The 15,004-nt window shown below is 36.7% G+C and overlaps 2 protein-coding genes across 2 annotated transcripts; one reads left to right on the top strand and one right to left on the bottom strand.

The window, feature by feature from the left end:
• The first annotated feature begins 5,263 nt into the window (after nt 1–5,263).
• Nucleotides 5,264–8,087, top strand: LOC131436660 (G patch domain-containing protein 1 homolog). Its single transcript, XM_058605512.1, has 2 exons — nt 5,264–5,515; nt 5,579–8,087. Exons 1-2 carry the CDS (start codon nt 5,455–5,457, stop codon nt 8,077–8,079), a joined length of 2,562 nt encoding a protein of 853 aa, XP_058461495.1. The 5' UTR covers nt 5,264–5,454; the 3' UTR covers nt 8,080–8,087.
• Nucleotides 8,070–9,039, bottom strand: LOC131436661 (oxysterol-binding protein-related protein 11). Its single transcript, XM_058605513.1, has 2 exons — nt 8,907–9,039; nt 8,070–8,855 (listed from the first exon to the last, which is right to left on the bottom strand). Exons 1-2 carry the CDS (start codon nt 8,992–8,994, stop codon nt 8,308–8,310), a joined length of 636 nt encoding a protein of 211 aa, XP_058461496.1. The 5' UTR covers nt 8,995–9,039; the 3' UTR covers nt 8,070–8,307.
• Between the last annotated feature and the right edge of the window lie 5,965 nt (nt 9,040–15,004).

Below are 15,004 nucleotides of genomic sequence, written 5' to 3' on the forward strand. Positions count from 1 at the left end.
CTCTCGTTTCTCACCCAATGTGGTAAGGAGCTATAGACAGAAGGGTTCATCGTTCTTCCTGGAGTGAATGAATCCCTTCTGTATTCACCTTAAATAGGGTTTGGCAGATTGTTTGGTATCCTTTGGGGGGTACCGAATTTACTTCTGCTCGTACATACTGCGAGTCGTTCTGCATTCTTCCGGGAGTGCAGAATGGTGTCGCTTTTGTAAGATCTCTAAATCCTCTCGGGGGTTGGAGGTTTTATTAACAGCAGACTGTTCGGGACCTCGTAGAGGTTCAGAATTTCCTTCTGCTTCCACTAAATGTGATCCTCAGCAGATTGTTCAGCATCCCTTAGGGGTGCAGAATTTACTTCTGCTTTTATGTGTTTTTGTGTCGTCAATTTTTCCCATCCTCCTAGTCCAACCCTTACCATTTCCTTTCAATCCTTCCCTCTTATATATCGGGAAAATGATGCTAAAAACAAATTGATGGCAAGGCACAAATCTCCAAATATCAAGGGGAACGTGCCATTTGAGCCAATTTGTTCTGATTCCTGATTCCTGAACAGAGGTATTTTGGCCACTTCATATATTTTAGCCCACATAACAAACTTTAGGATTGAGCCGATGTTAATTAACTCATGTCGCATCAATTTGAAGCTTATCACATTAAATAACCTGTTGCGGAAAGATTTTTAAATGTTATTATAATATTTGGTAGATATTTTTACAAAAAAATATTTTTTTCAAACATGGCAGTCAGTTGATACCTACGGATGACGAAAAATTAAGAGAAGGTTAATTTTTCAAAAGATATTACATCTCAATTTTCAAAAGATATTGCATCTCAAAAACGACGTGTTTTGTTGTTTGTAAAGAAGTAGGTCAATAATTACGAGCTATTTGAAACAAGGACTATGAAAATAAACAGCAAACAATCTTGTTTAATTAACAATTACGTCATGTCCAAAATACCCTCCATATTTTAAGAAAAATTACGTTTTCGCCATAAGGCTTTTGATATTGTGTAAGGTGATTTCTAGACGTGGAGAATAAAAAATATATACTACCTTGATTAAAAAGTTCCCGGAATTCATTCAGAAAATTCAAAATACAAAAATATTCATCAAAATCGATATTGTCCCCATAAAAGTACTCCCTATCTACTGCAACACACTTATAACAGCTTGATCCAATCCTCGAAACATTTTTTATATTCAGTTTTCGGTATGGCCATCAGATAACAGCTTTGTTTACTTGTGCGGCCAATGGAATCCACCGGTGGGTGTTTTGCCACATTGAACATTTTCTATTTTTAACGTCACCGGAAACGCCACATAGAACAGTAGAAAAGACGTTTTTAACATCGAGTCCAGTTGTTTTTACTTCACGTCGTAAATTGCAAAATCATATAGCGATAACTTTTTGCATTTAAGAAGACAGATTGAAAAATTGCGCTTTGAGCAAACTAATTTGAATTTGAATTAGAGATGACATTCTTCTATTGATAGCTAGAATAGCTTTGCAATCTAACCGACGACACGACGTGCCACTCGCTACTCAAAACTGTATCGTAAATTTTACTACCCCTCAGTAACTCGAAATGTCAAAATGAAATCTTTTAAAAATGGTATAAACTGGCAACTCAGTCTGAAGAATTGTTGTTTTCGGAACAACAGCTCCGTAACCCTAGTTACATTTATTTATCTTGTTACCGGTAAAGAACAGTCGTTCTAGGTCCTAATGGTGATTGGCCGACCTGCTGTTCTATTGCTGCTTTGCTCGATTCAACGCTGAATATTGCTTCGATGTACATTACGTTGTTCCTCAGCCTGTCAAAGCATCTCTCCATATCGCGTACGACCTCTTAAACAGGATACGGTGTGATACTCAGTGGGCAGAAAAATCTCGTGGTCTCTCGTCGCAACGCTCATGTGAATGCTTCCGACCTCGAATGTTTATGGTGTGCCGCTACAGTTATAACTTTTAAAGTACATGAAATTCCCACAATATTCAATCCGTCACTGCTTTGAAAATGAGACGAATCTATACATATTTTGTGTTTTTACTATTTTTTACATGTTGTGTACCTTAGATCATAAATTATTGGTTTCTCATAAACTTTAAAACAAAACAATATTGGAACTAATCGATTATTCATTTCCGGGGGAGTTATGTTAACAAGCAATATAATTTTCAATATCATTTGTTAATCCTAATTATATGCAGAAATATAGATTGATGAAAACTACTTTCGTTGTGTTCGTACGGCTGCAGGTAGTTTTTGTAAGAAAATCGTTCTTGAACGCTGTTTGTTAGACGATATTGCTTACCACATTACCATGCGGCAGATGGTGGGCATCATAGTAATAATATCTGCGATGTAACTTTCCCTACAAGCCATTAGAAGCCGTGATAACCTGGGGTGATTTGATATTTTCATTGTCAGAACGGGTTGTTTTGGAGAGCAGACCACAAAATGCTTCCAGAGAAATTTGTCTGTAATATTTAAATCGTATATCAAAGTCAGCAACAATCAGTAATTGAAATGTATTTTTACCGTTCCATATTATGAGAATCCAACAAGCTAACTTTTTTTCAAAAACTCCAAAGTATCATCCATGGTGAATTTTCGATTGATACCATCATGGTACCTGAATATCAGGAACACTGTAGCAATATGTTAAACATGGAAGTAGATATGTCCCCAATATTTTCTTTTTCAAATAAGGCCGCAACGAAAACTATGGTTTTGTAGTAAAGACAAATAAGTATTACAAGAATTATTCCAAACTATTTGACGAATGATTCTTCATTCCTTTTAGCGGTTTTTTCTGTTATTTATTTTAAATACTTCTTAATCTAGCGAAATTTTTAAAATAAATTCCGTATTTTAATTGATATACCAATGGATCTGTTTGTTTGTTTTGCTGCGGTAACCTGACGACTACTTTGTATAGCAACCAAAACAGTGTTGCTCGAGAAATTATTTTTGTTCATTAACAAGGGGTCATTCAATATTCGGTATGATCCGTTAAGAAACACTTTTAATTTCAATATTTATTCAGAGTGTCTGGTCGTGTCGTCGATCTAACTATAGGTGAATTTCAAAGTGACCTATTTTATTTATATTAAGTAAAAACAACATTTTAAAAAGTGGGTAAAAATATTGTTGATCCATATTTGCTCTGGCCAAAATATATTTTCGTCATGGGCCAAAATACAATTGGGGTGGCGAAAATAAACATCACATTTGGAATTGACAATTACAAACACAATCTCTATAGTATTATGTGTGAATCATTTCGCGATTAATTCTAACTTTTGGTTGAAATCTGACACTTAAGTGGTTATTTGTGTCGAGTAGCTAAATTTAACTAAAACTGCGGCTCATTTCAAAATTTGACGGATGGAAAGTTATTTGGGTTTATTTTGCACTGTAAATAATTTTAGCCAATGAATTGATATTAGCAAGATTTGTCGGAAAATAACCATCGATCTGTCAAAAATAACCATGCTTTCAAGCAGGGTTATTTTTGACAACATCAGATTTCAACCAAAAGTTAAAATTGACCGCGAAATGGTTAGCGGCCCTTACACGTGACAATATTATTGTCAATCCAAAGTATTGTCAATACCGTCAATCCAATTGGCTTGGTAACTTGAGTCCGCGTTTTTCGAAAAAATCAAGCGTTTGGAGTTTTAAATATTGCAACTGAATATTGAAACATCGAGAGAAATGTCATTGTACATATTTATCTGTTTCCTCTCTGGAGAGAAAGTATTGTAGGATTGATGAGCCGTTTTGATTTTTGGACAATGTTTTCGTCAATCCAATAAAGTTTCCACAACACGATCAAAAGTATTGTCAATACTCCTTGTATTGACAATAATATTGTCTCGTGTAAGGGCAGCTCTTCACAGCCTAAAGTGGACCAAAATACCTGTTTTACCCTACGTGCACTTTCAATTAAATTAATGTCGTTTTCGTTTTTAAATTGCACTACACTGGTGTAGCGAAAGCTGCACTGAAACCGTTCGTTTTTACCAATTGTATTACACCAGTGCTACACTTTTTCTGCACCGATACCACTGGTGTAGCACTCATCAAAAGTTTGGTGTAGCTCTGTGAAATGGAATCGTTTATTGTAGTCAATGGTTACTGTTTATGTTTTCGTCATTTTTGTTCGTTTATTCATGCCTCAGTGTAGCACTGCACCGGTGTAGTGCAAATTAAAAACGAAAACGCCATAAGTGATGTGCCGTGCCACTCATTTTCGATTTACATTCAATGCACGATGTAAAATACCCTGGTGATCACGTTTTTCTATGTGTTAGTGCGGTTGTCATTTTATTTTGGAATAACAGAGAGACGTGAATAACAAAAAACATAAACAAATGACGTTCCGGGAGTTGCTTTTATGAAATTATTTAGAATTGGTTCTGTTTGCGAAAATATTGACAGTGAAATGCGGTGTTTTGTTCCGGGATGTTTCAATCGTTTTCATCACCTGCATTTGAAATGCCACCCACAGTACAATCACTCCATTATCCACAATAACTGTAATAGATACCACAGTGCGATCCGCCAAATCCTTCCTCCAACGAAATGAACAGAATCGGATGTGTGTACAATTTTCTATATTTCGACGTAACCTTTGCAAGCCCTTGAAGAAAAAATGTCCAGATTTTCAATTAGTGCCAAAGATTCGCCAGGCTGCGCGACAACTGGAGTAACTTAGAAGTGAAATCCCGATCTGAAATGGTCGTTTGTTTATGTTTACATGCTTGAATCCCGGCGCGCCATACTTATTTTCGTGAGAAAATTACCAACACAACCAAAACTGTCTTATCACGCCACCAGTGTATTTTACGTCGTGCATTCAATGAATGTGTTTGTAGTACTAGATTAGAATTTTAACAATATCAAATAAATGAAATTGACAACAGTTTTGTTCCGAAATCGTGATGGTGAATGGACAGGTGGCGAGTTTTTTTCTATGCGCGAGTGCGGTTGTCTTTTTTTTGGGGAAAACAAGAAGATATGGGGAAGATAAGTTTAATCATTGAGCGTTTTAGGATCACCGTCGTATCAGATCCAGTTGCTAGAACCGAGAAAAAAATTATTTCATATTTACCAATACCACATATTAGCTCTGAAATAGAATGTTGAGCCAAGTTTTGTTCCGATGTTTACAGGATCTCGGCGCAAAACCTTATTTTGGGAGACAATTACAAACACCAAAAAAACCGCCCTATCTCGCCACCAGTGTTCATTCTACATCGTGTTCCGATATCTCGTGTTGACATCAAGATTCAATGAAGAAAAAGAAGAGATATCAGTCAAAAGAACAGAAAAAAACAAATTTCAATCAAAATATTCAAAATTATATCATTAAACCTAGAGTGCCTATAACCATAGTCACTCTAATTAAACCTATTAACTTATTTGTATGTTAAACAATCGGAGCCATGAGCGAAGACGAGGAAACATTGTGTAGATACGGCAACCCTTTACCAGCATATGAAGAAGGTTTAAAGAAAAATCTTATTAATTATCGTGTATATAATATTTGTTTTGATTTCTCTACTTAAGATGAAATTCCGGCCAAAAAACCTGTCTCGGTAGAGGATCAAATTGTTTTAGATGTTAACGGAAAGCGACGCTTTCATGGGGCATTCACAGGAGGATTTTCTGCCGGATACTGGAATACTGTCGGCTCAGAAGAAGGATGGAAACCCACGGAATTCAAAAGTTCACGTAAGGAAAAGTCGTCCTTCAAACCCTTAAATCCAATGGATTTCATGGATGAAGAAGATCTGGGAGAATTCGGAATAGCGCCTCAAAGAGTTCACACAAAAGAAGACTTCGCACAGTCCAGTAAATCTTCAAAGCGTCGAATAACAACGGCTAATTGGTCAAGTCCAATTCCTGGACAACCGGTCCTCAAAGCATTACTCGAACCAGCAAAAGAAAAAACTGCATTATTGATACTTAAAAACATGGGTTGGCGAGAAGGACAAGGCATAGGAGATCGACAAAGTAAAGTCGAAAAAAAGAAGGCAAACGCACGTAACAGAAAGGAAGAGTACGTAATGAAGATGTACGGATGTGAACTACCCACAGAAAAAGCAGCTTCAGATAGTTCTGGATCAGAAAGCGATATATCAGACTACGAAATTACGTTTGCTCCTGATGATTTCGATCCGCTGGTTGCTGCTATTAAAAATAATACATTTGGTCTAGGATATTCCGGATTAGAAAGGCAATCGGGATCATATGTGAACATTCCCAACACGTTGGAAGTCGTAGATAGGAACAACAAAAAACTTTCAATTCGGGGTCAGGCATTTGGAGTTGGTGCTTTAGAAGATGACGACGAGGATATTTATGCTAGAGATGACATGTCCAGGTATGATTACTCTTTGGACGACAAGCCAAAAAAACCTGTAACCATCAAATCAGTAAACAAAAGTGCGTGTCTGGAAGGGTTTTGTTTATCTAAGAAAATTGGCAAACAAAATAAGAAAGTGTTTCAAGTCGATTTACCGGATAATTACTCTCCTCGTCATTTAGGACAAAGAATTAGTCGGTTTGAACCTTTGGAGAAAACACGAGCTCAGTGTTTGTTGACAGAATCACACTATAAAATTCAAGGGCTTGGGCGACATGATTTGGATCCGAAGAAACGCGGACAGATCTTAGATGAAAGTTCAAACTCACTATCCCATTCCTCTACAAGCTCAATAACAGACATGATAAACCATCGATCAAAAAGTTTCGTTAAAGAAGAAATAATAAACAAAACTCATATAGATGAGCCAGGAACATCGAAAACGAATACTCTTAAATTTGAAACAAACGCTGAACTCACTGGTTTGGGATCAACAAAGGAAGGATTCAAGCCATTCATCATCGATGTTGACAAACAGGAACGCTACGATAAGTTTCTCTGTTACAAGCCATCAGATCGATTCCCAACAAAGGAATCTTTTCTTAGTTCGCTACAGCCGTTGGAAATGTCATCGTGGGATCGGGAACGTGAACTGAAGGAGTTCAATCAAGCGCAGCGTATGTACCGTCCTATGGATGGTTTAATGTTTGACCGATTTGTGACGGAATCAAGTTTGATCATGGAAAAATCAAATAAAGAACAATCAGAAGTTACCGACGTTGTAATGAAACGAAGTACAGTTATGTGGAAACCACATAAGGAACTTTGTAAGCGTTTCAATGTTCCAGAACCTTTTAGTTCTAGTATGGGTGAAATTGCAGTAAAAGTAACAACAAAAATGTCGGTTTTTGATTACATAGAAACGCCAGTAAATAGCAAAAGTAATTTTGTTACACCTGTGATTATTCCCAAGAGTATTCCCAAGCTCAACGATAAAAGTAAGGAGAGTTTACCTATACGAGAATCCGTAAAAAAAGTTGCTGTAGAAAAAGAGAAACCGTCCACCAGTTACGAAACGAATCCTGTACAGCAACCATCAATTATACAAAAGTCTGTCAAACGAACTGAACTAGAACAAAAGGTACTGGAAAGTATCAACAAAAAACCGGAAGATAAAAAAGATCTTTTCAAATCCATTTTCTGCAGTAGTGATGAGGAAGAAGAGGATGCCGAAACGGGAATAAATGGAATTACAACAGTTTCAATAAGCAAAAACGACAAGTTGAAGCTTGTTGAAAGCTTTATAGCTATTAAACCGGCGAGTCAGATGAATGTACTGAGAAACGACTCTCCGCCACGGGGAATCTTCAAAAGTATTTTAGACATCAAGACTCCAAACCAACCAAATGAAACGCTATCGCGACACGATCATTCTGCGAATTCATCATTTAGTTCTGACGATGAAATGTATGGACCGAAGTTGCCATGCCAAATGCCGGTTATAATGACACCAGATAATGCTGCAAAGGTCATAGAAACTAGCCCATATTTGAAAAACAAGGAAATCGACTCAAAAGAAATTATTGAAGAGTGGGTCGAAAAGAGGAACTCTAGTAGCAAGAGCAAGAAAAAGAAGCACAAGGAACATAAAAAATCAAAGAAACAAAAAAAGGAAAAGAAAAAGTCAAAACATAAAAACTGAACAGTTTGTCATTTTGTTTATTGCATTGAATATTTTTAAACATCTTTGTTTAATTTATTAGGGTGTGCATTAATTGCACCGAAAAAATATGTTTTCAACATCATCGGAATATATGCAGCATATATGTGCACAACCAAATTATTCTACCAATTCGGATGAATACAAGGATAACAGATTTGTTTCACTATATATAATTATAACTAAACATGAAAATTCATCAAATAAGTACTAAATTGTGGGTTCTACGCGTACATCTGCTAGTTCGTTGTATCTCTGAAGTAGACCTAAACATTGCAACAGGCAATGGGTGCTGGCTGCGGAAACAGCTTTAAGCATCAACAAATCGGGGTCAGTGGGTGATAAAGGACTAGTAACACTTTCAATCGTCCGAGCCAATGCTGCATTGCTCAATTCGGTCTGTTGCATTTGCTGACGAGCAGCTCCAAAAGCATCGTAGGCAGCAAGTTGATCTCGTGGTCCAAGAGAAGCCGTAGAATTTGAGTGACTCTCAACAATTGCTCGTAAGCCATCGACCCATTCCTGTCTAGCGCGTGCATCACCGGCACGTAATTTTAGCATATCACCGGAGACACAATTGACAGTAAAAGTTTTTGAGTCCTCATCACTTGGACAAATCACAGCACCTGCTAAATGAACCTGACCTCGAGGAGAACTTCCGATAATGTGCGGATTCGAATCATCATTTGATGGTTCACATAGGTAATAGCTTAGTAATCCAGCTTGAGCATCAACCGTAAACCAACGATATTGCCATCCTATAAATCACAGTCTGTACATTTTATACACAAAAAATATAAATGTGATACCTTTAACTACATTAGTGTACTTGTATAATTGTCCGTTAAGTTGTTGTCGGTTCATATTTAAAAATCTACTCAAACTGGTTTCCATCATTGATCCAGAAGATGATGAACTATTGTCAGTGTGCTTATGTTTGCGTTTCTGCCGGAATACGTCACGCCAATTTTTTTTACTACTAGCCGTTTTCCTTGAATTTTACGGATACATATAGTTTTGCAGTTATTATTTGTAATAATTCATTGGAATAATACCTTTTCTATCAAGAACTTTGTAAACAGAGATAAAAAATAAAGGGTTGATTTCAGTAAATTATTATTTTCTCGTTCCAAATCAGAGATGCCAAATACATTTTGAAAGTTGGCATACAATTTTCAATTGATGAATCCAATCAGCGTGTTCACTACGAGATAGCGTGATGATGATACTTTTGACAAATCTCATGCATTTAGGAAAATGTTGGACGAATCTTTCTATTTACTTTAGTTTAAAACTATGCAGATGCTAAAACCTCACAAATATGACTAAAAAGGGTAAAAAAGATAGTTGACGTGTTATCATGATTTAAAATTGTACCATATACAAAGATAAATAATAAAGACATGTACGTGCCGGTACCTTCTGAAATAACCACACTCACCGCTTGGTGGAGCGCGAGATTAATTGCATTTTTATCATTTCATCCAAAATGTGCCATAAAATCTCAATGTATACAAATCTCGGTTAATTTTTCAAAAGGGCGTATAAGCAAGTGACAGTTTCTCTTTAATCACTCTCTCGCGATTATTGTGATGTGATTAAAAAGATTTTCTTTGATATCACTATTCTGTTTGAAAGTCGAAAGTTTCGGGTATCATTTCATGCAAAGAGTTGAGTGATAAACGTGGAAACCGCTTGGTAATTAATAGCAGAGAAAGTAAACAAAGAGAAACTGTCACTTGCTTATACGCCCTTTTGAAAAATTAACCGAGAAATGAGCTACCGAATCGAAAGGGTTCTCACGGTTTGACATTTGCATTATGAATGTATATGATGGGAAGTCAGCAGTGCAACCAATTTATCACCATTGGTGCCAGTTTCACGGAGGACCGTAAATGTGCGCCAAAAAAGATCGTGACTGTCATGTCTGGAAATTCGTTTGTGCTATATATTCAGAGCAAATTCAGCAGCTGCAAGATTCATATGGGTGGTCTATAATGTAAATGAAACTGAAACAAACGTATCCCCAGCAATCCGTTTTAGTTTTATTTTTTCGACCAGTTCTACTGTCAAATTTAAAACTGGTATACATTGCCGTTCTATTTTTTCTATACTTGAAACACAGATAAAACGCTGCTGAGGCTGCCAGTTTATTTTGTTATAATTTCTAGATTTAAATTTTAAAAATGACATAAATTATGCATCTAGAACTAGAACACTCCTGAATATGCCCTTAGAGCAAATTCAATAGCTAGAAGTTCTATATGGAAGATCTATAATAGAGCAGAAACTGGAACAAATGTATCCCCAGCAAAGCCGTTCTAGTTTTATTTATTCGACCAGTTCTTCTGTCAAATTTAAAACTGGTCTACGAGGCCGTTCTACTTTTTGTATACAAACGAGTAAAACACTGCTGGGTCTGCCAGTTTTTCTTGTTATAAAATTCAGACTTAAATTTTGTAACTGGCATAAATTATGCATCTAGAACTAGAACACTACTGAATATGCCCTTGAAGCAAATTCAGCAGTTAAAAGTTCTATATGGAAGATCTATAATAGAACAGAAACTGGAACAAACGTATCCCCAGCCAGCCGTTCTAGTTTTATTTATTCGACCAGTTCTTCTGTCAAATTTAAAACTGGTCTACGATGCCGTTCTATTTTTTGTATATTTGAAACACGAGTAAAACACTGCTGGGGCTGCCAGTTTTTCTTGTTAAAAAAATTCAGATTTAAATTTTTTACCTGACATAAATTATGCATCTATAACTAGAACACTACTGCATATGCCCTTAGACTGTGAACCATTTCGTGGTTAATTTTAACTTTTGGTTTAAATCTGACACTCGAGTGGTTATTTTGATGTTGTCAAAAATAACCCTTCTCGAGAGCATGGTTATTTTTGACAGATCGATCGTTAACACTTGACAGATCGATGGTTAACACTGAAAAAAATCTTGCAATGTAAATTCTAATATTAATCCTTCAGTTGAAAGCTTTTCCAGTGGAAAATAAACCCAAATAACTTGTTTGAAATGGGCCGCAGTTTTAGTTAAATTTAACTCCTCGACACAATATAACCACTCAAGTGTCAGATTTTAACCAAAAGTTTAAATAAACCGCAAAATAATTCACAGCCTTAAAAATCTTGAATTAAATTTAATATCACACACAGAGATTTGATTCGGGTGATAAAACATGAAATGATCATAGTCCGCTGTGCAGACGTACCACGATCCACGATTGGTTGAAAATGACATAAGTGAGTACAAGTTGTTGATATTAATATTACTTCAGAGTGGTATAAAAAGTGTTATCAGTATCGTCGGTAATAATGAAGTTTGATATTAAACATGTTAAATATTTTGCCTCTGCCCTATATAGCGGCCTTTGGACCAGCATTATTTTTGTCATTATTTAAGTAATGATGTAATTCAAATTTGATAGAAATCTCGCCATTCCCACTTGTACGCGGCGGGCAGATTTCCCCCCAGACGGCTGGCTATGTCTGGCAACAATGCAACAACAGTTTTCGGCAGAGAATTTCGCCTAACGGTTATTAACGGTTCTTTTCTGTCGGATTCTTGCCATACAAGATTGGCAGAACCGGTTTGAATCGGTTCTACATTTTAAGCGTCTTGGTTTTATGTTTTCAATAAAAAGTACATATGAAAGGCAACAAGTGATTGCCCTTCATGTATACTAATCATGGGAAAAGTTATTGTCAATAACATTGCATTATCACTACCAAACATACCCATATTTCAATCTCGTTTACCTCGTCTCAAGATCCGTTTTTTTGCATGTACGAATAAAAAAAAATGAAAAAAGGCGGGTGGGTAATGTCAGACATAACTGGATGTCGTGAATACGAAAAAACTGGCACGCTCCCATCACTTTTCCGAATATCAGTTAGTTGATTGATTGTATGAATTGTGCAAGCTTTCCCCTTTTTCACTAATAGAGTTTGAAGCGATGCACCTACATTAAAGTACAGATTAGTTACATTAAACAGCTACTATTCTACAGCTATATATTCCAAACTTGAAACAATTCCTTTTTAATTTGCCAATATAGGTACGACAAATTTGTAGTTTATTTTTATTGAACCTATGAAGTTCGAAGATCTGATTCTTCTCGAAATTTCAGTACGAAACAATTGCAATGGCCTGGTCTGAAATGTATCGACGATCTTCGGTATGCAAGTTATTTTAATAATAATAATGATAGTAATAATAATGATAATAATAATAATAATAATACAGATTAATCTGTACATATATGTATGTGTAAATAAAATATAGATTAACCTGTATATATGGCAACCCTGTATCGCATGGCATATTTTCACACGACCCCATACTAGTATAAAGATGTGTTCAACATCATCACATTCGCTTTCGCATTGCCGTTCGTAATTGAATGTGTTAGTGACGGTACAAATCTGCCTTTTTTCGGTTTTTGCCATCTAGCTGACGGTTTCTCGTACGTTCAGAGCAGCTGCTTTAACTTAAATGACGCTATTTCTCACATCACATTTCCTTTTATACCTGCTACTGGTAAGGGTGTAGGGACCTTCCCTTCGCAGAACGGGAAACAGTGAGACGATATAAAAGAGAGAGTTAGTATAGCAGCAGCCAGTAATACTGAATTGGCTATCGAGCAGTAAACAGCATCTTGTGGAGTTTTCACGCAGAAACACGCTCACAGGCAGGGTTGCCACATTTAAATCTGCATTTTTCAGAAGAAAAATCTGTAAATCTGTATCGGGAGCTCAAAAACCTGTATTGAAAATCTGTATATAGAAGTGCTAAGAAATCGAAGCACAACGGAATGAAAAAGTCTTTAGAATTCAAATTTAAAGAAACCAAAACTTTTCTTAGTCTGAATTTTATGATTTTGTAGTTGAAAAAACGCTGGAAGTTGTTTTTGCGTTGGAGCCTTTCGAAATAATGATTTGACGAAAAACTTTCAAAATCCAATCTGAAAGTGAAACTTAATCTGATTGATCAATTGGTAATCTTTCTTCTTTACTACCTTACGTTATGGCCATCTTTTCATCTTATCAGAAGCAATTTTTGAAAGCATAAGTAATTTTTAATCCACGCTATCAAAAATCTGTACAAATCTGTATTTTTTGCCAAAAATCTGTAATCTGCATATACAGAATCTTGGTCACAAATTTATCTGAAAAATCTGTAAAATGCAGATTAATCTTTATATGTGGCAACCCTGCTCACAGGAGGAAGAGTTAAGGCATAAATCAAATAAACATAGATTTCCGACTGTACGGTGACACTAACAGCACCTCTAGTGAGAAACGGGTGTACTTTTTTCCATTAGCTACTGTGGTTTTGTTAAATGCGCAGGCAACTTTATCCATGCATTTTAGGAGCATTTACGCACCCATTCTCCACCAGACGGTGCTTTTGCTGTCACGGGTTGCTCAACTACATTAGTATTACACTGGGAAATCTATGTTTATTTGATTTATGGTTAAGGGCAAAGCAAAGTCTCGCTCGAACCGTGCTGGTCTGCAGTTCCCAGTTGGCAAAATCCATCGTCTGCTCCGAAAGGGAAACTACGCAGAGCGTGTCGGTGCCGGTACATCGGTCTATCTGGCGGCAGTGATGGAGTACTTGGCTGCCGAAGTGTTGGAATTGGTCGGTAATGCTGCCCGTGACAACAAGAAAACGAAAATAATCCCTCGCCATCTGCAGCTGGCCATCCGTAACGATGAGGAGTTGAAAACCCCGTCCTTTTCAGGATGACCACATCACTGATAAAGAAATATTTAGAATTGCTTTAAGTTTAGCCAGTTCTGAAACGCCTGGAAAGTAGAATGCGCAAATCAAGTGGAAACATTTGTTCATCTCTTTCATTTGTTCAACTCTATTTCGCACGGCGTATTTGTATACTAGTATAAAGATGTGTTCAAAATCATCACTTTCGCTTTCGCATTGCCGTTCGTATTTGAATGTGTTAGTGACGGTGTAAATTAATTTAGCTTCCATCTTGATGAATCTTTTGGTAGGAAATATTAAGATCTGATATGGTTCTCGTGTGTGTCTTGTTTCAGCAATGGGCCTTGCTGGACTTTTTGGCTGCCCTTTTTTACCGATTTTCGGTGTCATTGTGCTGACGGTGTCTCGTGCATTCAGATCGGGAAACAGTGAGACGACAGGTCCTCGATGTTGCTCTCGCGTGTCTTGTTTCGGGAACAGTTGCTCAGCAAATGGTAGGAAAAATGAACCACTTAGCTTTCATATGAATGCTCTTGTATAGATTCAGACATCTCGCGTTCTGATTGGCTGGTGCTTTCATGGGTTAAATCAAACAGGTTTCTCAATAGTGTACTATTGAAAAACTTCAATGTTGTTGCAATACACGTTCAAGTTAAAAATTTTCGATTCTATTGGTAGTTAGGTTATATAAATCCTTCTACAGATCACTGAGCTATGAGCTTTCAAAATACGAGAAAGGCAAACGCGCCTTATGAATTATCTTCTATGATACTCGTTTATACCAAACATTTCAGAAAAGTTTAATTTTGAACTATTTGAGAATATGTCACAGAACTGAAAATTTTATTATAAAATTGTGATCATATTTCCGATGGCATGTAGCAAGAATTATGTTGATTCATTAGATATAACATGAGATATTCACGATCAAAAACTTATCACTCCCTCAGAGGGTAAATTTTGAAAAGGCGCCTCATAGTAAAGTAAGTCGTATTCACGACAAAAGAAGGAGGGAAATAAACAGGACACGTACGGCGAGATAATGACGCAATTTCGCCTGGACAATTTTGACAGCAACCGGAATGCAGCCAGCCTTCTGACGGTTGCCAGAATTCCTCACAAGCGGGTCGAAGAAAGCTCTGGAAGTTATGGGCCTTTATCTT

This window comes from Malaya genurostris, chromosome 3 (assembly GCF_030247185.1).
Source record: "Malaya genurostris strain Urasoe2022 chromosome 3, Malgen_1.1, whole genome shotgun sequence".
NCBI lineage: Eukaryota > Metazoa > Arthropoda > Insecta > Diptera > Culicidae > Malaya > Malaya genurostris.